Source organism: Apus apus, chromosome 18 (genome assembly GCF_020740795.1).
Source record: "Apus apus isolate bApuApu2 chromosome 18, bApuApu2.pri.cur, whole genome shotgun sequence".
Taxonomy (NCBI): domain Eukaryota; kingdom Metazoa; phylum Chordata; class Aves; order Apodiformes; family Apodidae; genus Apus; species Apus apus.
The window spans coordinates 5,585,250-5,606,392 of record NC_067299.1 but is presented as its reverse complement, the minus strand read 5'-3'; the positions used below and the strand labels follow the sequence as shown (position 1 = coordinate 5,606,392).

The following is a 21,143-nucleotide window of genomic DNA, read 5'->3' as shown; positions in this document are numbered from 1 at the left end:
AAAATGTAATCAGTTATGTAAAAGTGTGTACCTCCTAATTGTTTTGTACACACCTTCCGTCATTTGTACATCTGTTTTCCTCTGTGGCAGAGTGCTCAAAAAAGTAATAGAAAAGGGATCCGCTGTTGGTGCTCATCCTGAAGGTTGTAATAAAAAATATTATTAATTATATGTTTCCTTGAGTAGATAGAGAAAATCTGTGAACTTGTCTTTTAAATTCTAAAGATATGGGGAATGACCTGGGTAGTAGGATATAAAATTATTAAAGGTGCTTTTATATCATTTTTATGAAGTATAATGGGCTTTTTTATAATGGTTGTGGCTGTTCTGGTATTTCTGCTTTTCATGGCATAGGAATAGTGTGGTTAACTGAAATACCTACATATACTAAAATACATGGAGCATAGGATGCATGAAAAATATTTGAATACAGAAATGTTTACATCTCCCTCTGCAATAATCTCTCTGCCATGCAGTAACAGCAGCAGAATAAATCACTTGGGCACTGTTAATGTTGAACACTAAGTGCTGAGTCACCTTTTCTCCATCTTCTCCATTTACATTTTTCCAGCAAGCTGCCTGGCTGTACAATTTGTCCAGTTCTGGAGATCGTAGAACAGATAGTGTCTGTATGTTTACTTCATTTCTGCCTTTGAGTGGAGGTGAAGAAAGAAAAGAACATTTTTAATAATCTCCAGTAGCTGAGCTTAACACTTGAGATTTTTTTTTAGTAATTTGTGAAGGTCACCTTTCCTCCTCAACTCTGTGATGAACTTTATTTTTTTGAAGCTAGGGGAATGTGCTTTTGTCTGTCCAGCCTTGAGTAACTTTTCCAATATTGTATTTTTTTAAATTTGATTTTTTTTTCAAGGACATTAAGCTAGCTTCTATTACAAAAAATTGTACTGATAGGAATTCTTTCACTTAACTCTTTGAGTAGTTGAGAGGAAGGCTTGTCTTACAAAGCTTGAAGGTGCTGATTTTCAGTAAATCTTCCTCCCCCTCACAATGCAGGTTTATAGGATGGATTCAGATCTGTGTATTTTTTCCTGTGTTTTCAGAGGGTAGTTTTGAACTTAGGTAATTCTTTGAAAAGAATGCAAACATTACTGATGTACTGAGTGCTGGGCACTTTCATGACTTCTGAAGAAGGGAAAAATAGATTCATTGTGAGAGAATGACCCTGATTGCTTGATTTGCAGCTCCTGCAGTCATGAGTGATGATGCTCACTGCTGACTTCCCAGTTCTCCCAGTGCTGCTCAGAGGCTTTCCAGAGATTTAAGGAGAAGTGGGCCCCTGGTGCAGTAACAGATCCTAACACAGGCTGTGAGACAAATACTTGTTACCCTGAACAAATATTTCTCCCATTGAAAAAGCTACTTCACAAACCAACATTTGTGAAGACTGAAGAGAGCACAACCTACTATTTTGAATTTCAAAACAAAAATAGGCTTTACTTACTGAATTGTGTCTTTAGTGCAATTATTCAGTTAAATAACCTTAAATCAGAGAAATATCTGCCATTTGCCCCATCAGATCTGATCACCATGTTATTAAAAACAGCCTGATCATGTTGCTGTTGTCAGGCACATTTGTGCTCAGCAGCACTTGTGCCGTGCTGTCCTGGCCAACAGTCCTCCTGGTGTTCCTTAGTTGAAATAGATTTCCTTTGGAGGCCTGGCTGGGTGGAATATATAGTGCCATGAAGCATGGCAGCTGATAATTCATGTTGCTACTCTGGGAAAATCTTTTAAACTTAGAATATCAAAACTTCAAGCCAAATGACATATGCAAGTCTTGACCTAGCTTCCATGATCAGTCAGTGGAGATACGGATACCGCACTGTTCGACTACATAAATAACAGAGTTCTCCTCTCTGCTCCCAGCTATCACAATCCATCGGCATAGATACGGCGTCAGGGGAAATACTGGTGGATGTGAAGTCATCTAAGTCACAGGCTTTTTTCTGTGGGGATGTGGCTCTGTTCACTTGGCTTTCTGCTGTGATGTGGTAATAAGTCAGCGATACTCCGATCCGTGCAGTAATGGTCCAGCGCTGTCTCCAAAGGGCAGTAATGCGTGATGAAGCACAGTGTTACAGGATGTGCCAGTATTAACATATTTGTAGGGAACAGAAACAAGCCTGGGATAGCCTGATGATTTTGTGTAAAATCTGGAGGAGACAGGTGTATGGAACAAGTGGATTAAACTGTAATTGGTCACGTTTTGTGCTGCAGATTATGTTCCAGGCATACGGGGATAAACAGGGACCACTTCATGGGATGCTGATCAATACCCCATACGTGACCAAAGACCTGCTTCAGTCCAAGAGATTCCAGGCACAGTCTTTGGGGACATCATATGTCTATGACATTCCTGAGATGTTTCGGCAAGTAAGTGTCCGTAAGGCCTGCTGGGTTGTTCTAAACTTTTGTGCCTGCAAAGCATTTCTATCAGTTACCATCCTTGCTTGGCAGGGAAACAAGTGGCCTGGAGTGGCTAATAATGGTCCCCCAGGGTCTACACAGCTATGGATTGAGACTACTTGGAAAGAAATTAGGACTTCTGATACACTGTTGTTGTAGTTCCATTAATAAGTCAAACAGTAAAAGTTGAAATGTAAAAAAAACTTGTGCTTCTTGGTTATGTTTCTTGTGTTTTCCCACCGTGTTATCCAGCCTTCATAGAGGGTTGGACAACATGGGGGGGATAGTTCCTGGGACAGGGCTCATACATCATTAAATGTGTTAATGAGTTGCAGAGCTGGTTGTATATCTGATTTGCTGGGTCTTTCCTGAACTGCATAATTTGAATAATGCTACTTTGTGTTTCATGGTTTAAATTCCAAAGTAAGTGATATTCACTGAATATTGCCAGTCAAACTGGAAGAATGTTTCAGAGTGTTCTGTCTTGAGTATTAAGTCACAGTGGATTGAAAAAAAACTATTTACAGACGATATAACAAAAATTTATCTTTCCATCCACCAGTCTTTGATTAAACTCTGGGAATCTATGAATGAACATGCATTCCTGCCAACACCACCGCTGCCTTCCGACATCCTAACATACACTGAATTGGTGCTGGATGATCAGGGCCAACTGGTGCACATGAACAGGCTGCCAGGAGGAAATGAGGCAAGTTGCACTTACTTTAATGCTACTTTTCTTTCCATGTCCTGTGGTACATTGTGTTTTGGACTAGGTTTGACAATTGTAATGAAAATTTACCAGCCAGGCACAAAATCTATTCATTCAGGCTTTCACAGATGAAATCTCTTTCTTGAAAATGAGATTTTTGTTTCATTAAAAATTAATGCCTTCCATACAATGGGTATTTTAACCTCCATAGTAAATGATGATTCCATTTCAGACCTGTGCCCATGCTGGTTTTTCTTCATAATTAAAAAGTGCTCATTCAGCTATTCCAGGTAACTGGAGTTTGTATTTGAGAAAAATGTTTTACAAGACTAAACAGAAATGTTTTCATTTGCTTAAAAAATGAAAAAACAATTTTTTCCTTCCATTTAAATAGTCACCATGCAGTGTTTGCTTAGCACACTGGCAAGGTGTGTGCAACATCCCCCTCTAGTGAATTATTTACTTGAGAATAACAACCTGCTCATGCTGTTGGGATAACAGTTACTCCTTCAGCTCAAGCCAGGAGGAGGTTGTGCTGTTGTGTTTGGCTTCTGCTGGTGTGTTATTAGCAAGCCAAAGATGGCAGGACTTCAATGACTGGAGAATGAAACTAACTTGTAGAAGATGTGTTTATTTCTGGTTTTGCCTAGGCTAGGTGGGATTCAGTAAGTGAACGTTGCTACAGTGATTTAAATTTAAACAGTTCTAAGTGGTGGTATGATTTTCTTTTTCCCTTGGCATCATTGAACTAGATGTATAACTTTAAGATTTGTAAAAGCTCTGTTCAGAAACATTAGGTCTAGTGATGAGAGGAACTAGGATTTCATCACTCTTTCCTGCATGTATCTTGTCAGGGGAAGGTTTTGAACATGATGTTTTCAAATTGAACCTAATCAGTAAATGGTGACTCTGGGAGCACTATGTCCTTGTCTTTTGCTGGCCTATAGTAGAAATGTTTTAACTGGTATAATTAAACCTGAAATGAGCTATTCCCTGTGTTCTTGGGGAAAGCTGAGGCTGCAGTGCTGTGGAGGCTTATGCCATCATCTTTCTCTCTTTCTCTGCTCTCATTCAGCGTTTGAGTGGATGGTGGCTGGGGAAATAGCAAAGTCCCTGAGGGACATAGCTCTGTTCTTTCTGAAATTACAAGCACAGAGCTGCCTGGGCATGAACATGTAGTGTTTACTCTGCCAGTATGAATACAAATAGTCTTATTATATGAGATTCTGTACCCAAAGACCACCAAAAAAAATTAGGAGATTTTTTTAACCCTTCGTGGACTTAGTTGTGATCAGTCTGAAGAAAAATTACATGGCTGTTGTGGTGTGTGTGGTGTTGGTATCTAATGCTCAGGTTCAGGCCCTGCCTCTGTGTCTGTTACACTGAGGGGTCGAGTCACTGGAAAGTGGGAAAAATGAGGGGAAAATACAATGTTCCCCCCATTTCTCTGGCTACTGAAGATCGCTTCTTGGGGAGGTATGGGGCAGACTTGAACTTGCTTTTTAATGAATTCCCAGAACTGAGGTGAGGGTGCTGGCTGCAGAGATGAAATCCCAGCCCAGGGCTCAGTGTCCTGGGCAGTTCAGGCCAAGGAGGCAGCTCACAGCTGGGCAGGCTGAGCTGGCAGCCGGCCTGGCCACAGCTGGACACGTCGCTGCAGCTGCAATGAGGTTGGAAGCATTGGGATTGAACTCTGTTACCAATAGCCATGGCACACAATAGTGCTCATTCAGTGGGGAGAGCAGACAATCTGAGGAAGACGTTCCAGCAGCAGTCTGAAGGACAGGTGACGTTCAGGAGGCGACGAGCTGCCAAACAGATTCATTCCTCCGCGCTGCGCTTTCTTTATCTGGATGAGCTGACTTTAGGCTTTTATGGTTTAATTTGTTCAGCCGAGGAAACAAATCTCCACAAACATGTGCTCAAGTTTCTCTTTCCAAAGAAGATGGCTGCAGGGGTGGAGGAGGAAGAGACAGGATGCTAGATAAATCCAGAGCATAAGCCTTTTCTTTGTTAAGGCTGTAAGTGGTTCCATTCTGTTTTTTATGAGAATCAGTCTGCATAGCGTCAGGGCACAGAAATACAGCATCTTATCTGCCAGGAACCAAAGATCCTTGGGGTAATCCATCTATGTGGCAGTAGCTGGTAGTATTGCATAGGAAGAGGAGACATGCCACAAGGAGCAGGAGAAAATGTTAATTGGTTCTGCACTTGTTCTGTGTGTGACAATGGTGAACTGTTCTTGGAATATGGCACATTTCCTTGGCTCTCTAAACTTGTCTGAATTTCTTAAGGAAGAGTTTTGTCCTCAGATATATTTGAGTTCAAAATGCCAGAAGCCCTTATAAGCTGAAAATCATGTTACAGGGGAGGAGATCCCTAAAGAAATTAGTACAAGGGTTCCCAGGCTTTGCAGGGGCTTGATTGGTAGCTTTAGTCAGAGTTTTCACTGCTTCAGTTTGTTCATATCCTAATAAGACGGGATTGCTTTGGGGTGTTTTCAGGATGAATTAGACAAATGGGTATAGTCTGTACCCCAGAGCTCCAGAGGTGTGAGCTGTTTCCAGTTCAGATGGGTGGGAGTGCTTGGTAAGAGCTTTCTAAGTAGGTGTGATTTTTAATTTTTTTTTTATCCAGCCAAAGCTGCTGATTTTCTGAATCCAAAGTCTTTTGAGAGATTGTACATCATGCATTTTTTTACTGAAGAGGAAATTCTTGTTGAAAACTTTTGACTATAGTGAATATAGCTGCTGTTTTGTGCATTTAGGTTCCTATTACTGTTTTGTGTGGTTTAGATGAGACTCCCAACACATCTCTTCCCCCACTGCAAGTGAGTGCCTTGCCATCGTGGTATCAGCTGTTCTGAGGCAAGGCTTGTCTTTCCTGTTGGAGCTGTGCTTCACACTATTAACAATTACATTTTCCTCTATGTGAAGAGGGGTCAAGACACTCGTCCTCTTAAAGCATTCAGCTGAGCTGAGTGTCCTAATTGTTTTAGCTAGCAGGTGAAATTGAGAAAGCAGCATAAAATCACGGAGGTTTGTGGTCAGCTGGATATCAACAACCAAAGTTGCAATCCCTGCTCTAATACAGGGCAGAGCAGGAGCTCTAAGCTTAGTTCCCTCTGCCTTCTCAGAGTTTGCAAGCAGCATTCTGAGCTAACCTGACTAACCTGACTTGTGTTTTCAGGAAATCTGTGAAATGGGAATTCTCAAGAACTTCCACAATACAAGAGGTTTTTCTCTGATTAGTTTGTGACCACTTCATGTAGCCCACCACCTCATTTGGCAGTAATTATCTCTTTGCTAATTGTCTCAACAAAGAAGCCAAGGACTTAATGGACCATGAAAATACAACTTGCTCTTTATTCCTGGGCAGTGCTTGCTCCTTCTGAGCAGAGGATCCTGTGTTGGTCGTGGCCACGCGAGGGAGCTTGCAGTGCTGCTGGCCCTGTTGCCTGCTCTGGCAGCACAGAAGACATTGCTAGTGCAGGGCCTTTTTCCATCCTCTTGGTCACACACTGCACCCAGAGTTCTCCTGAAGCATATCTGCTCTTCCTTTGGACTGCAGATAGAATCCAGAATGTTACCTGGAGCTTTCTGCTTGATGGTGTCTTGTTCTGGATCCTTCATGTTAAGCTCATGAACTGTGTCCTGGTCTCAAATTACTCCTGTTTTGTTTAGTTCATTGGTTGGGGTTTTTTTGTGTGTCCTCTATTACTAGTCAGGCTGCTTTGACACCTCTGCTCTCTTCTGAGACTGTACAGATGAGCTCTTTGTGCTACCATAGGATTTCAGTAAGCCACCACCCTTGACAAGGCTGAATCTTCCACAGTAGAAAAGTTGAGAACAGTTTGTAAGTAATTCTCAGAGCCTGTAGGTATAGAAGAAAGCTGAAAACTGCAGTCCTTTATCAGCAGAATCAAATACCAGTAGATAGCTCCCTTCTAGTGCTCCTGAGGACAAAAGGGGTATAATTTATTGTGCAACTGTGAGCACATCAAGAACTAAGCACCAGAGGTGGATGCTCAGCCTGACACCAGTCTGACCCTTTAAAAGAGACATGGACCATCGAAATGCACAGAGTTTATATAGAAGGGAGGAAAAAATCCACAGGTAGTTTTTTGTAATCTTATGCATTTTACTCTAAAATGTCTTTAAGATGAAAATTTTAAGTTCATACCACAGCCTGCTTGCTTATCTAGATTATAACACCAGACCTTTAACATTTCTGCTTTTAAAAAAATATTTTTAAACAAGTAGAAGCCTTTTTCTTTAGTGTAATGTAGTGACACCCTCTTGAAATGCCCATTGAAGGTGGCTTTGTTCTGAAGATTAGCATATTAGCTGAAATCTTACTGTGAGAAGGTAATTCCTTCAGCCTCTTGGATAACTCAATGTATTACTTGTCATTCTTGAGCTGGGCATTCTGATGTTTTTCTATAGCACTTTATGTAGTTTAACTACAATTTACCATGATCGCCTGGCACTAGAACTGCACCATCTGCTGATAAGACCCAACTGATCTTCAAGGACAAGGAGAAAGTGAGTGTAAGGATTGCCTGCAGCAACACCCCTCATTGCCCTTCAGCCTCACGCAGTGTCCCTCTAAACTCTGTCATTTTCCCTATTGGCACTAGATGTCACAGTTTTTCTTTCTCAGTTGTGTGTGGATCAGAAATAATCCATAATCGGAGCTGTTTGGTGGTGCCTTGGCAGGCACCTTCAGCCTTTCCTGGGAGTGTGGGAGGGTTTGGCCAGGTGAAATCCAGGACAGCAGTGGGCAGAGGGCTGCTCAAACTCTGCTCCAGCAGCTCCCTGGATTGCCTGGGGCTGAAAGGTGTAGCTAATGAATATTATACAAGCAAAGCTTAATAGCTGAACTGCATGCTCTGCTTTGTCATCCCATGTTCCTGCATTTTATGACAGGTACAGGGTACTAAAATATCCCTGAGCTACTTCTGGTGGATGGTAAGGACTTGAGAAGAACCAGAGAATGGGTGATGGCAAAGTCAGAGAATTAACATGAAGGTGAAGGAAAGCACCCGTGCATCTCTTCCCCCCTGCCCACAACCCCACCACTTTTTTCCCCAGAGATTACTGTAAAAATTCTTGTTTCTCTTTGGATTTGCCAACCCTCCTTGATGTGTTCTGGGAACAATCCCTACCTGAAGGCTCTTATGGCAGTAAGAATGGGTTTAAATAACAGGGAAACTGGACAACTGTTTGTGCTGCACAGCAAGTGGTGTCTCCTCATCTGCAGTCATCGTGATGCAATTTCAGAAGGTGATCCTCCGTTGGCAGGATAATTTCAGCCCCTATCAATGAGATGCTGAAAGGTCACAGTGAGATGTGTGGGGGTAGGGATCAGGGCAGAGCATGTTTTTGTCCTGGACTGAAGAGTGTTATTTTTAGTAAAAGGTGGAATGTCTTGTGACAGGCGGGATATAATACAAATTAGAAGAGGGTCCCCCTAGCATCACTGAAAGCTGGTTGGTTTTTTGCTCACTTACATGCCTAGATCATTTAATGTAGCTTTAAGAGTAGAAGGTGTGTGCATGGGAGGATGGGACTGGTGGGGGGTCTTTTGAACTCTGTTAGGGCTGGGGTGGATGAGTTGTCTCCATGAATATGGAGCATCTCCTCAGCTGAACAGTGGTTGTACAGTTAAGCAGGGGTATTCTGCAATACCTTGAATTGTTTGAAGGGCTAATGTTCATGCAGATCAGTATCTTCACTCTGCTGTTTCTAGGACTTGTAAACACAGTATCTCCCATGGTCTGATTTTTGAAAAGGTACCTGGGTGCAATAGCAATACTGGATGTCCAAGATCTGAGGTTTTCCTGGCAGAACTGAAAGGTTATGAACCTTCAACATATACCCTTGAGTTAGAATGTATTATAATTATTTAAAAGGTGAATTTTTGGAAGGTTATAAATACATTATTTTAACGTATATCATCAGATCTGATTGATACATTTTATAATGCTTATCAACCAAATACAGAATTGTAATTTTGTTACCTTCCCAGTAATTCTGACTTTTATCAAATGTTTACATTTTAGTCACACCACTAAGTGTCTGTGATACTTTTAAACACTTGACAAATGTTGCACTCTTGGGCAGAAAATAACCCCACACATCACAGGTGAGGGTCTCGGAGGACACTGAAAGCAGTGACCACCCAAATCATGTCTTATTCAGAGAGCAACTAGAGCTCCAAGTTTCTTAAAGGTTTTTAAAATCTTCAAATCCAAGCATTGCTAGATCAGAAAGACATGGTGGTGCAGTTTTGTTCAGTAGTTTGATAGAATTTTGTATTTTGAAGAAAGTTCTTGCCTAGGAGAAATTTTCCAATAAAGCTTTTCTGTCACTCTCTGTAATACATCTTCATCTGTCTGTAACTTCACCAGCTGCAAACTGTTTCAGCTGAAGTTTTCAAGCCTTACACTCTGCCTAGGGAGAAGTTAGTTATTGTTTAGTTTGGGAAGTGTCATCAACCATGCTTTTGTTTTGGTGCAGAAGCTGGCAGTGTTGCTCACCGTTGACTTTGTGGGCTTGCAGCAGGAACTTGAATTTGATAGAGAATTTGGTTTGGGTTCAGCATTGATGCCTTTTGCTATCCCCCAGGGACACTCTGCAAGCTTGTTAACTACAAAACTCAGTAAAATCTATTTCTACACTGTCTATAACTGGTGTTTTTGAGCTTTTCTTTTGGTGTTTTCTGTGTCTATCTGCTGTTCCTGAACATCACCAGCCTTTTGCTGCTTTGCTTCCTGGCTCACCACTCGGGTGCCTTTGGTCTAGTGCAAGGAACCAAAACAGCACAAATTCACATCTTTAGTCCCCTGTGCTGCATGGAGCCTTGTCCTGAGCAAGCCTCTGTCATGTCTCATCCTGGAACCATTTCTTCCCATCTCTCCTCTGCTTGGCCATGTGCTGTTCAGGAGAACTGTGCCAAGGTGTGCTTGGCTGTGCTCCCTGCCACCACGGCTTTGATCGCTAAGTGACACCTTTTCAGAGCCAAGATGGGAATGAAGGAATCCTACGTTTTGGCACTTCACCCTTGTCAAGGCATCAAGTCTGAATGCCTCTAGCAAACCATGTGCATCATGCCCTTGTTCTGGGAGTTGATTCATGCTGAAGAGCACATTTTTATGGCTTTTGGTGACAGTGTAAGTGCAGACAGCCTCTCTTTTACATCTGAAGTTCCAGCCATCAGATTAGAGTGATGTAATACCAAAATTATTGTGTCTGCATCAGGTACAGGTTTTGAGGATGTCTTTGTTCCCTCTCTAAAACACACCTTGCCCGTGGCAGTGCAGCATCCTGGGGTCAGTGGACATGGGTTTACATCCAGAGCAGGCAGAGGTTGTGAAGGGGGAATAAAGCACCTGGCCCTTGATTTGACACTGCCAGAACGTGCCTACACAGCAGGGAAGAAATGTGCTCTCAATAATGTTCAGCTTCAGCATTTCCAGACTGCTACAACTGTTGCATTTCCTTTCTTAAGACAACTTTATGTAATAAATACTAACATACAAATGTATTCATGTTTTATATGTATATACTTTGTGTATAAAATTTACATGTGGTACAGATGCAACAGAATGGGAGCAAGACAGAAGTGTTGTCAGGGTTCTGTAAGTTCAGTTGTCCTACTTAGAGATTTCGAGACCCACATTCAGGTTTCCATATGTAGACATAAATAAGATGAAGCATGGCATAAAGTACCTGGGCTCAAGCATCATCCTTGTGAGAGAAGCAGAATAATCCAACACAATTGGCATGGCTCAAGCGTAGCCACTGTCACATAATAAGCTGTTCTTGTTTACATCAGATTTTCTGTCAGCTCTGCTTCTCCAGGAGTTAGAGATCCTGCTAGAAGGAGACTCAGGAACTCTCCCTGCCTCACCTCCAGCCGCCATTTCTGTTGGCTTCCCTTCCTTTGAAGGCTGTTCTGCTTTCAGGAGGAAGACTGGGATCTGTTTCTTTCCCACTCCCCTCTTTGCCTGTTGTCAACAGCTCTGGCTGCCACTAGCAGTCAATTTGTAACTGCATCAGTATGTGTATTACTGTTCACATCGATAGTGCAATTAATGTTGAAGTCAATTTTGGTGTTAATTTTAGGCCATGATTAGTGTTGACACTGTGTGTCAAGCTAACGGCGTTTATGAGCACCATGAAAACGAACGTTAGTTAATATTGTGTTTTTACTATCTGTTAATGGTTACATTAAGGCAAAGATCTAGTGGGAGAAGGTGTGTATAAAATTATAGATATGGAACTTGTGTGTAATATATGTGTGTCATGCAATTCTGCATTGCTGGTGCTATTCAAGGAGCAAATGACATCTGAGCACTGAATCCTAATCACAGTTTGGAACATCAGAAATAATGATCACTTCTGATCGGAGGCTGTGAATAATTCATCTGGTTTGATTTTCCCGTTCTGTCCAGTGATACTTTTCAAACCAAATGTGTTCCTACAGGAGAATAATGGTCCCACTTCTTATGGAAATACTGTGGCACAAATCATTTTGCCAACATAAAAACAGTTAAATAAGACGGGTCCTGCTTTTATTTTTTTCTCCATCTCTTCTTCATTCCTGGGTGTGCTGCAAATAGAGCTGTGGCAGGAGAAGCACCTCCAAACTGTGCTGGCCCTTAAAGAGCCTGTTTTGAAGCCACTGCTGCTAACCATCACCCATTATTGTTCTGACAGTGCTCTTAGGTGATTAGCTCTGCCTGTCTAATTAACCTGTGAACCCTCCATTTTTTTGGCATGCTGCCGTTAACTTAAAATTATAATGATTTTTTTTTTTCCTGAAACAGAAAGCTGTCCTCCACTGCCTGTAAATTTAAACAGAATCTACTTTGTACATAGCAAAAAAAATCCTTAGTTGTGCCCTGTGATTTTTATTACTGGATAAATGGCACAAAACACGTTCTGTATTGGGGAGGCAAAGACACACAAGTTAGTAAAGTGGTGCACTTCAGTCTTTCTCAAACTGCAGATGGTTGCTCCATCTTTATCAGCTAGAAACTATTTCCAAGAGTTTGTGTTTACTGTGCCCTGGATAGAGAGCTTTCCTGTTCTACTAGTGAGCACTAACAGAAGGGGTTTTATTTGTGTGGAGGATACATGATCCTGTGTTAGGGAACTATTCCAAAACCTCTTGTTACAATCTGAATTTTCTAAATAGGAAATGCTTTTCATTTGCCTGTTTTCTGTACTGTCAGAAATCATCGCGCTGATAAAAGTGAGGAAAATCACTCACATTTTGATAGATGAGACAGTGTGGGACCAGTCCGGGGTACTAACCAGGATTAGTGACTAGTCCTTAAGCCCTTGGGCTCATCTGCTTCCCACGTGAGCTGAGGGTGCTGGGATTTTGCTTCCAGTATGTTGTGGTTATTGTGGAGGTTTCTGGCAGAGTCTTTGTGTGTTTCTATCTCAGACTTTACTGAGCTGACAAGTATTCAGCAGATACAAAGCCTGAGCGTTTCTCCACTTGCTCATGTGGCTTATGGTCATCTAATGGTGCTTGAAGCTTCCTGCTGTGGTTCTGGCTGATGGGATCAGTGTAGCTGTAAAGAATTGACTACTTAGGCAAAAACATGTGCATTAGTGTTACTTGTATGCTATTTTGGAAGAGGCTTATGGTGCAGTTTTAAAGACAATATTGCCTCAACTTCCTCGGGGATTTCTATCAATAACTGTAACTGGTTTCTGAGGTGGTATCTGAAAGATTTGGTAAGCACCCATTTAAGGAATTTTAGTTATGGCAGGCAAAAAAAAAATAATGGGTAAAGAACTGAGCTGTAGCAGGTGACAGGGTATAGATGGACATCCCTTGTTTCTTAGAGGCTAATCTTGAAGCCTTTAATTTTGAGTTTGCAGACTTTTTTAACCTGCTGTTTCTAATTGCAATCATGTCCACAGTGAAGAGTTAGTACAGAGACACAGTATCCAGCCCCTGGCATCTCTTTTCCTGCAGCAGTAAGGTCAGAAGGACAGAGCAAACTGTTCTTCTCTTTTCACCTTTCTTCTTCCTTTTTCTGCTCTGAAAGTCCAACAGTAGAAGAGCAGTCCAAGGAACCCCCTCTGGCTGTGTAGGTTTGTTTGGGATGAATTAGGTTGCCCTTCCAAATGAGACTGGTTGTCTGTGTGACCCTGGTGTGACATTTTTGGTCTGTGTGCCTGACCAACAGCTGCATCCACTTGTTTTGCTGCATTACAAGTTTTCCCTGATAATACCGATATTTTAGCAGAGCATCCCGGTGACTTCTAGGGATTTGTGCTCCTGTCTTTCAAACTGCTGCAGTATCTCTCTCTTCCAACCACTGCAGTTGGATTCTAAGATGTAACTGTAAATCTGCAAATCACAGAATCCTAGGGGTTGGAAGGGACCTCAAAAGATCATCCAGCCCAACCCCCCTGCCAGAGCAGGGTCACCCAGAGCACATCACACAGGAACGTGTCCAGGCGGGGTTTGAATGTCTCCAGAGAAGGAGACTCCACAACCTCTCTGGGCAGCCTGTTCCAGTGCTCTGTCACCCTCACAGTAAAGAAGTTTCAGAGGCAAACAAATTAATCCCTTACGAGTCAAAATAGCAGTGGATGAAACTGAGACCAAGGAGAAGGTGAACTGAAGCACCATCATTCTGTTAACTTGCAGTCTCAGCTCTCAAAAGGGGAGGTGGATGGGAAGGATCACTCAGTAGCCAGTTGTAATATTTTTTGGATTGCTGCCTGCTTTACTTCCAATGGCCCTTTGATTAATTCCTCTGCCTTTTTTTTTTTTTTTTTAATGAGCCTATTAAGGCATATCTTATTGCAGATGCTGATTGGATCTCAACTGTGTATTGTGCCATTTTGATTTGGATTAAATGGCACATATCTGTCTGCTGCTTCTCCCCTCTCCCCCTCCCGCTTTAGTTCATCATGTTCAGAATTCAGAGTCTCCACAATGAGAGTTTCAACCCTCCTGATTGCAGAGGATGTGCAATCGGCTTGAGGAATGTGTACTCAGAGCTTATGATCCTTGGGCAAGCAGAGACTGGGTGATGCATGTGGCTTTCAAGGGACACTGCTATTTCCATCTGTTAATGGCCTTCCAGGATGGCCAGCTCTCCAGCGCAGCGCTACGTGGCAGCTGAGGGATGGGAGATGCAGGGTACAGATGTTGCTGATCTCCATAAGATGGGCCAGAGGAGATCATCTGGTGATTTTAAATAGAATAATGTGCAGCAAAAAACATTGCTTATCCAGGCAGGTTTGGAAAGAAATTGCTGTAATATTTGTGAAGGAAAAAGGGAAGAGCCAAAGGAATGAGAGGACAGGAAAAAAAAGAAAAAAAAAAAAGGAATTAATTATGAAACAAAAGGATTATTAAAATGAGGGCAGGGTGTGGGAGAAGCAGGGTGACGAGGTTCTGGGGTGCTGTCTGGATAGCCTAAGCAGATGGTCAGGAGTCCTGTACAGCAGCACATCCATCCTCACCCTGGGAGCTCTGGCACACGGAATAAACACAGCACCCTGCCAGAGGGGCCTTTGCAGAATGTGTTTTGGACTTGTGACAAATCTCTGAAAAGGGAGGGCCAGTATTGGTGCCTTGGGTGCAAAAGGAGCGTTGGAGGATGTGCTCCAGTGAGTGTGGAACGGATCAGGTCCTGCCAGCTGTGCTCCACACTGGCAGTGCATGTCAGAGCTGCTGTTACTGGAGTTCCCAAAGAAAATATACAAAGTGCAGCACACATAAGAAAAATGACCCTTGTGTGGTTCCCCTCTTTCACATCTTGAAGATACAAATTTGATTTTTGTTGTTCTCTGCTTCTTGATTGCAGATTGGGATGGTGGCCTGGAAGATGACTCTCAAGACCCCTGAGTATCCAGAAGGCCGTGATATCATTGTCATTGGCAATGACATTACGTACCGGATAGGTTCTTTTGGGCCTCAGGAGGACGTGCTCTACCTGAGGGCTTCAGAGCTTGCTCGAACACAAGGCATCCCCCGTGTCTATGTGGCTGCCAACAGTGGAGCCAGGATTGGTTTGGCTGAGGAGATTCGGCACATGTTCCACGTAGCTTGGGAAGACCCAGATGACCCATACAAGGTAAGGAGGTGCAGGAATTGAAATGTGAAACTGCGCAATGTCATGGAATAACCTGATTTTTATACTGCCCCTTTTAATAGATGTGAGGGTAAATACTTGCCAGATCACTGGGTCCAAAGTTCTTCTTGGAATTGGATCTCTCAGGCAAGCAGGATTGGTATCCAGAATGAGTTAGTGTTAAACTCTGAGAACATCCCTAGATTTCACTGACCTCAGGTGGAGCACCCACATTAAGAGAGGATGTTCTTACTGCTATCTGGAATTAAATTGTGCTCCCTTGAAACTTTATTTTTGGACTATTGGGGATCAGGAAGGGACTACAGAAGGGAATCAGATTAATGAACTCTTTTCCCCTGCAGGGATACAAATACTTGTACCTGACTCCTCAAGACTATAAGAAAGTCAGTGCCCTCAACTCAGTTCACTGTGAGCATGTGGAGGAAAATGGAGAGTCCAGGTAAGCACAGATGGGTCAGTATGAAAAGCTTTCTGTTCATCCTTGGGTATACAAAGTGATGTGTGTCATGTCCTTGTCTTCAGCCAGGACATCCTTTAGCATCCAGGTATGTAGAAAGCCATAGCTGTCTTTGGTCAGAGCAGGAAACAGCAGAGTTAAATCTTGTATCATGACATGTCTTGTTTGAGGTAATGTCATGTTTACTCCTGCTGTCTGGGGTCCCTGGTCATGGCTGAGGGTCCTGCAGTGGTAAGCACTGAATGACCAGGACAATGGTTCCTGCCCAAAGGCTTGCAGTCTAAATTTTGAAAATTGCTTTTCTGCCAGATTCTGTAGAAAGGATAAAAAATTTCTGGAGTGAAGACTAAGTTCTTGGTGCGTTTTGAAAGGTTGGGCTGCAGTGATTGTACTAATCTGCTTTATAGCCTATAGTTCTCCACGTGTCTACTCCAGGTGTCTGCATCTTCTCAGCAACATCCCAAAGGTAGCACATCTGAAGATGAGGTGCTAAGAAGCTTTCAGAACTACACTGTAGCTGTAGTGGTGCTCCTGGGCAGAGTTAGGAGGATGTGCTTAGAAAGAAAAAAAAAAGCCAAAACCTAGTCTGCAGACTGACAAGCTCTGAAAGAACAAAGGGATGGGGCTGGGTGCAGGGATCTGAGCCTCCCTGTGTGTGTGCTGGGGAGGGTAGTGGCTCTCTCCAGAGAAGCACTTAAGCATGTGCTCAAGTACTTTGCTTAGCAAGGGCCTAGTGGAAAAGATAGAAACCAGCCTGAGAGCTCTAAGAGGGGACCTTGCTAGGGAAGGAATGCGTGAAAGAAGAAAGTAAAGGTAAGAGCCTCATTATAGCCTCTTGTTTGGTTTCTTTTTCCTTTTGGCTGCATTCTCTTCCTTTATTGCCCTTTTTCCTATAATTGGCCTGTTCCTCATGTCTTCTGGACAGAAGAACACTTTCCATGGGCCTTCCTTTCCCTTGGTGTTTCCTCTCTGGAGTGGTGCTTTGGCTGCTCATATGTAGGACTGTTCCATGGTGTTCAGCAAAGCTGCAGAATGAGCCCATGTACAGGTCCTGGCCAGGTTTTATGCACATTACTCTTTGGAGCCTTAATGATATTTAGTCACTTTTCATTTTCTTCATAGCAAACTGATTCAGCAAATCACTGGACCTTGTGACTTAAAGGCTGTATGTGTTTCCCTCAGGTATAAGATAACAGATATTATCGGAAAGGAAGATGGACTTGGAATAGAGAACCTCAGAGGATCTGGCATGATTGCTGGAGAAACGTCTTTAGCCTACGATAGTATTATCACCATCAACTTGGTAATCCCCCACTGCTTTCTGTTCTTCAAACTGTTGTCTATTTCAGCTAAAGATCCTGTCATGATATCCAGAGGGTACATCTGGGATCTGGTTGATGTAAACTGCCTCCTGTAGGCATTGAGCAGCACTACTTGCATCATTACAGGGTTGAGTCCTTTCAAGTTAAATTTAAAATGTTTTTAGAAGACAGTCATTTGACTTCATGTTTGATCAGTCTATAAGTTACTGCTTCTCTTTTTAAAAATCCAATACATACATGTTCATGTCGTGTGTTTTACGAAAAAATAGATTCTGGAGTTTTGCAGTGAGAGTAGATTTTATAGCCTCGTAATCCAAACATGTCTGGTTTTATCTGCATGTTTGAATCAATAGGTTTTGGCTGTTTGGTAGGACAGAAATCAATGTGGTTTCCTTTCTTTTCCCTTTTTTTTCTTAAGGTTACATGTCGGGCAATTGGAATTGGGGCTTACCTGGTTCGGCTGGGGCAGAGGACTATCCAGGTTGAGAACTCTCATATAATCCTGACTGGCTGTGGAGCCCTCAACAAAGTAAGTTCTTGCATTTTGGTCCTCAGAGTTACGTGAATTGAACTGGTGTTTCTGTGAGTTCTGCTGGAGACTCAAGGAGCTGCGACCCCTGTACCTGTCATTGCACATGGTCTCTTTTGCTTTCTCCCTTTTCGAGCTCCTCCTGATGGAGGAGAACTGACACAGGGCAGCAGCTGTGAAATGTTCATGCCTTTGCAGTCTTTTTTCTCTCTGCTCAGTCCTTTCTTGCACCTGGTTTTCTTGACAAGAACATCATATCGACAGCCAGAGGCGCTATACCAGGCATCCTGGTTGGAGATTGACAGGGGACCTAGGCAGAACTGCAGATTTAAGGGCTTGAGCATGAACCAGGTGAAGGGGAAGAGGGAGCAGCAGCTTTTAACGTAGGTTGTGTGCAATGACTAAATGCCAAAAGTGGAGGAGCCCACTGACTGGGCAGCATCTTCTTCCACCCACTGTGTGCTGTGACAGAGCAAATGGGGCTCTTTATTGGGTCTGGACAACCGTGTTTCAATATATGTGGGCCAGAATCACCCTGAGCCTGCAGCCATCCAGAGCATTGCATTAGCACTGGGGGAGCACTGAAGCCTGTGAAAGTGTGTGTGGATGGTGATTTTCCAGGGGTCAGACCTGCTGGAAATCTCAGCTCTGGGGGCAGGGAGGAATAACTCAGCTGTAAGAAAACTTACAGCTTTCACTCCTAAAGTGGCTCTTCTTTTTTTTTCCCCACCAGAGGTGGTTTTTCTCCCTTGCTGCCCCAAGCCTATTAATATCACAGCCTCCAGCTCCTTGTCTGTAGCAGACATGGCTCGCAGCCGACTCCGCTCTTGTCCCTCTCACTGAGGGCTTTGTTTATGTGGGAGTTGGGATTGTGTGGGCACGAGTGCCCTTCCCCATTGTGCAGCTTTGTTCTCAGGCACTCTCCAGCACCTGGGGTGGTTGTGCTTCATCGCAAGCTGCGTTTCAAGGAGTGCCTGCCTGACAATGGGAGATAAAAGGAAAATAGTCTCTCGTTGAATTATTCCCCTGAATAAAGGGGGCTCTGCAGAAAATGAAGCATTGATCCTATCAGCTCTAGGATACAGCACCCTCAGTGTAGATCTCTTACACACATAACACACCTGCATCAATGGAAGGAAAAGAGGCATTTGAAGATCCATCCTTTAAAAAGAAATTGAGTCAGTTTAGTGCTTGCTGAAGTGGAGTAAGTTGCCTGGTTCCAGCTGTCATTTATTGGGGATCGGGGCCCTGTGGAGTTTCCCAGATGGCAGAGCCAGTCTGTTTAGTCTTCCTCTTCTGCTCTCTTCTTTCCAGGTTTAACTGCACTCTCTATCCGTGGAGTGACTGTTTGTTTTTATAGGACTAGATTAATCTCACTACATTTTAGACACTTAAAAATTAAGGATTTAGTCTAAATGAAGCACCAGATGTCTGTCAGCAGGTATAGGCTGAAAGAGATGCTTTCTGGGGGTAATTTATCCCATTCCAAGAATTTCAGTGGGCTGAATAATCCCATGTGTCCTTTTCTCTCCTCCCTGCTCTGTTGGGAGGGCATATATTGTTATGTAGACACTGAACCTCTGCCTGCCTAAAGGTCAGGCAAAGGAGGAACCTATGGCATCCTATCCAGCTTTCCCAGTAAAACAGCTAAGCCCAGACCCAGCAGTAAGTTTGCTAGTCCTTGAATAGTGAGAGACTTGGATCAAAACTCCATAAGGGTCTCATGGTCTTCATGGTGGAAAACTATTGTAATTTATCTCTGTGGAGTGGGTTAGCCTTGCTGCTTCTGGCTCCCTTTGAGTAGATGGTGAGAAGACCCAGTTCAGCAAAGTCATTGCGTTGCTTTGTGGAGATTAGAATGTCACCAATCCAGCTGGCAGGGACTTGAGGAAGGATGATGACTGAAATAAAAATGAATGGAAACGTGCCTTACATGACAGTTGGAATGGAATGGTTTCTAACACAGTTACATACAAATATTCCTTTAGCTTTTCCCAATTAGTTGTCAGAGATTTAGGACAATTTTTTCTGTTACTGACTTTTAAATGTTCTCTTCACAGAGGATGCTGTACAAAGCTTACACGTAGTCTCGTGTCTGCATACACATCTTCAAAATGTCCTCTCTCTCCAAGAGGAGAATGTGCAGTGCAAAAATGTTTCTGCAGCAATGGAGACAATTAGGCTTTCAGAGAGTGGGGAGGTTTGTTCTGGAGAGTTGTTTGATTATTTTTTTTAATATATTTTTTTTTCCTTGTGAAATACCAAATTATTTTTAATTTACAGGGGGAGCAGAGGAGGACTGTGACAAACATTGCATTTGCAGCAGATCTGTTGCTGCTCTTGTTCATTATCATTATGTAAAACCAGCCTGAGGGTTTAGGTGTAGAGGGAAAGGTCCAGCTGCCAAAACCAGACTGTAACCTATAACTTAGATGATGAGCTCAAGGTCGGTATCATTTTGAGCTGAAGCTAATGTTTGGTTCTGGGGGTTGACTAATCATGTGCTGGCTGTTCACTGTGTCCGTGTCACTGCTTTGTAAGTAGAGAGGTGTATTACTGTAAGACACCTGATATCAGGCAGGTTTAAGGATTCTCTCAGCCCTGTTGCCTGTCAGGGGTGACAAGAAACTGCACAAGAGCTGTACGAGGTTTCCCTCTGCCCCTTATTAAGCTGTCTTTGTTTATAGTCCAGACGGATGGGCAAGGGAAGGACCTGGGGAGAAGGTGTGATGCTCTGTGGTGGGGACAGTGCTCTGCGTGTGGGGGGCCAGGGCTGCATTTCATCTGTACCCCTTTTGTCTCCACTGTTGCATTTCAGCAGGGGGTGGAGAGGTGGAAATGACATTTCATTCCTCTCCTGCGAGCGTGTGCGCGCGCCTGTGCTGAGCCCGCTGACCCCCCTGAAAATTGAAATAATGATAATGCGCGTCTCCTGACTGCATCAAAGTATCAGCACATCAAAAGCCAGGAGGCATGAAATGCAAATGATAAAGTGAAAGCAGATGGATTGTGCATGATCGCCTGATGCCCAATGAATTTTAAAAGGTGCCGGTTCACATGGGGAGAGGGGCTGAAATAAACACGTTATCCCTGCAATTTTTTTTTGTTCTTGCCGCTCACTCCTGACAATATTTTTTCACACCCCAGCGAGCAGCCACTCCATCTCTCCCTCCCTCCCTCTCCTTCTCTTTCTCTCCCTCTCTCTCTCTTTTGCTGTCTACCTCACACACGTCTCGGGTCATGTCGCTGCAGCTCCGGTGGAAATAATAAGATATAAACCACGAGGTTGTTATTTGCATAGAAATAGCATGGAGCCCCAGGCAGCATGGGAGAAGGACACAGAGATCATTTGTCTAAAATTTTAATGAAAACTTTTGCTGAGGCAGAGATTCTTTTTTTTTTTTTAACTTAACCTGCCTCCCCCCTTTTCCACCCTCAAACCTTCCTCCACCTCCCTCGACTCCCTTTCCTTGTCGTAAGCTAAAACAGGGTGATTTCACATGAGGTGGGTGACATCCTGCCACCAAGCACCAACATTTCCATTGGTTTTCTTTTTAAAA

At 43.2% G+C, this 21,143-nt stretch overlaps 1 protein-coding gene across 8 annotated transcripts in view; it reads left to right on the top strand.

The window, feature by feature from the left end:
- Positions 1 to 21,143, top strand: part of ACACA (acetyl-CoA carboxylase alpha) — a 126,676-nt gene that overhangs the window by 64,525 nt on the left and 41,008 nt on the right. For all 8 annotated transcript variants that reach the window (XM_051635482.1, XM_051635476.1, XM_051635477.1 and 5 more), the window contains 6 exons: positions 2,239 to 2,394; positions 2,990 to 3,136; positions 14,988 to 15,257; positions 15,617 to 15,714; positions 16,915 to 17,035; positions 17,473 to 17,583. In XM_051635482.1, coding sequence (XP_051491442.1) covers positions 2,239 to 2,394; positions 2,990 to 3,136; positions 14,988 to 15,257; positions 15,617 to 15,714; positions 16,915 to 17,035; positions 17,473 to 17,583 — 903 coding nt within the window. The remainder of the gene's footprint in view (positions 1 to 2,238; positions 2,395 to 2,989; positions 3,137 to 14,987; positions 15,258 to 15,616; positions 15,715 to 16,914; positions 17,036 to 17,472; positions 17,584 to 21,143) is intronic.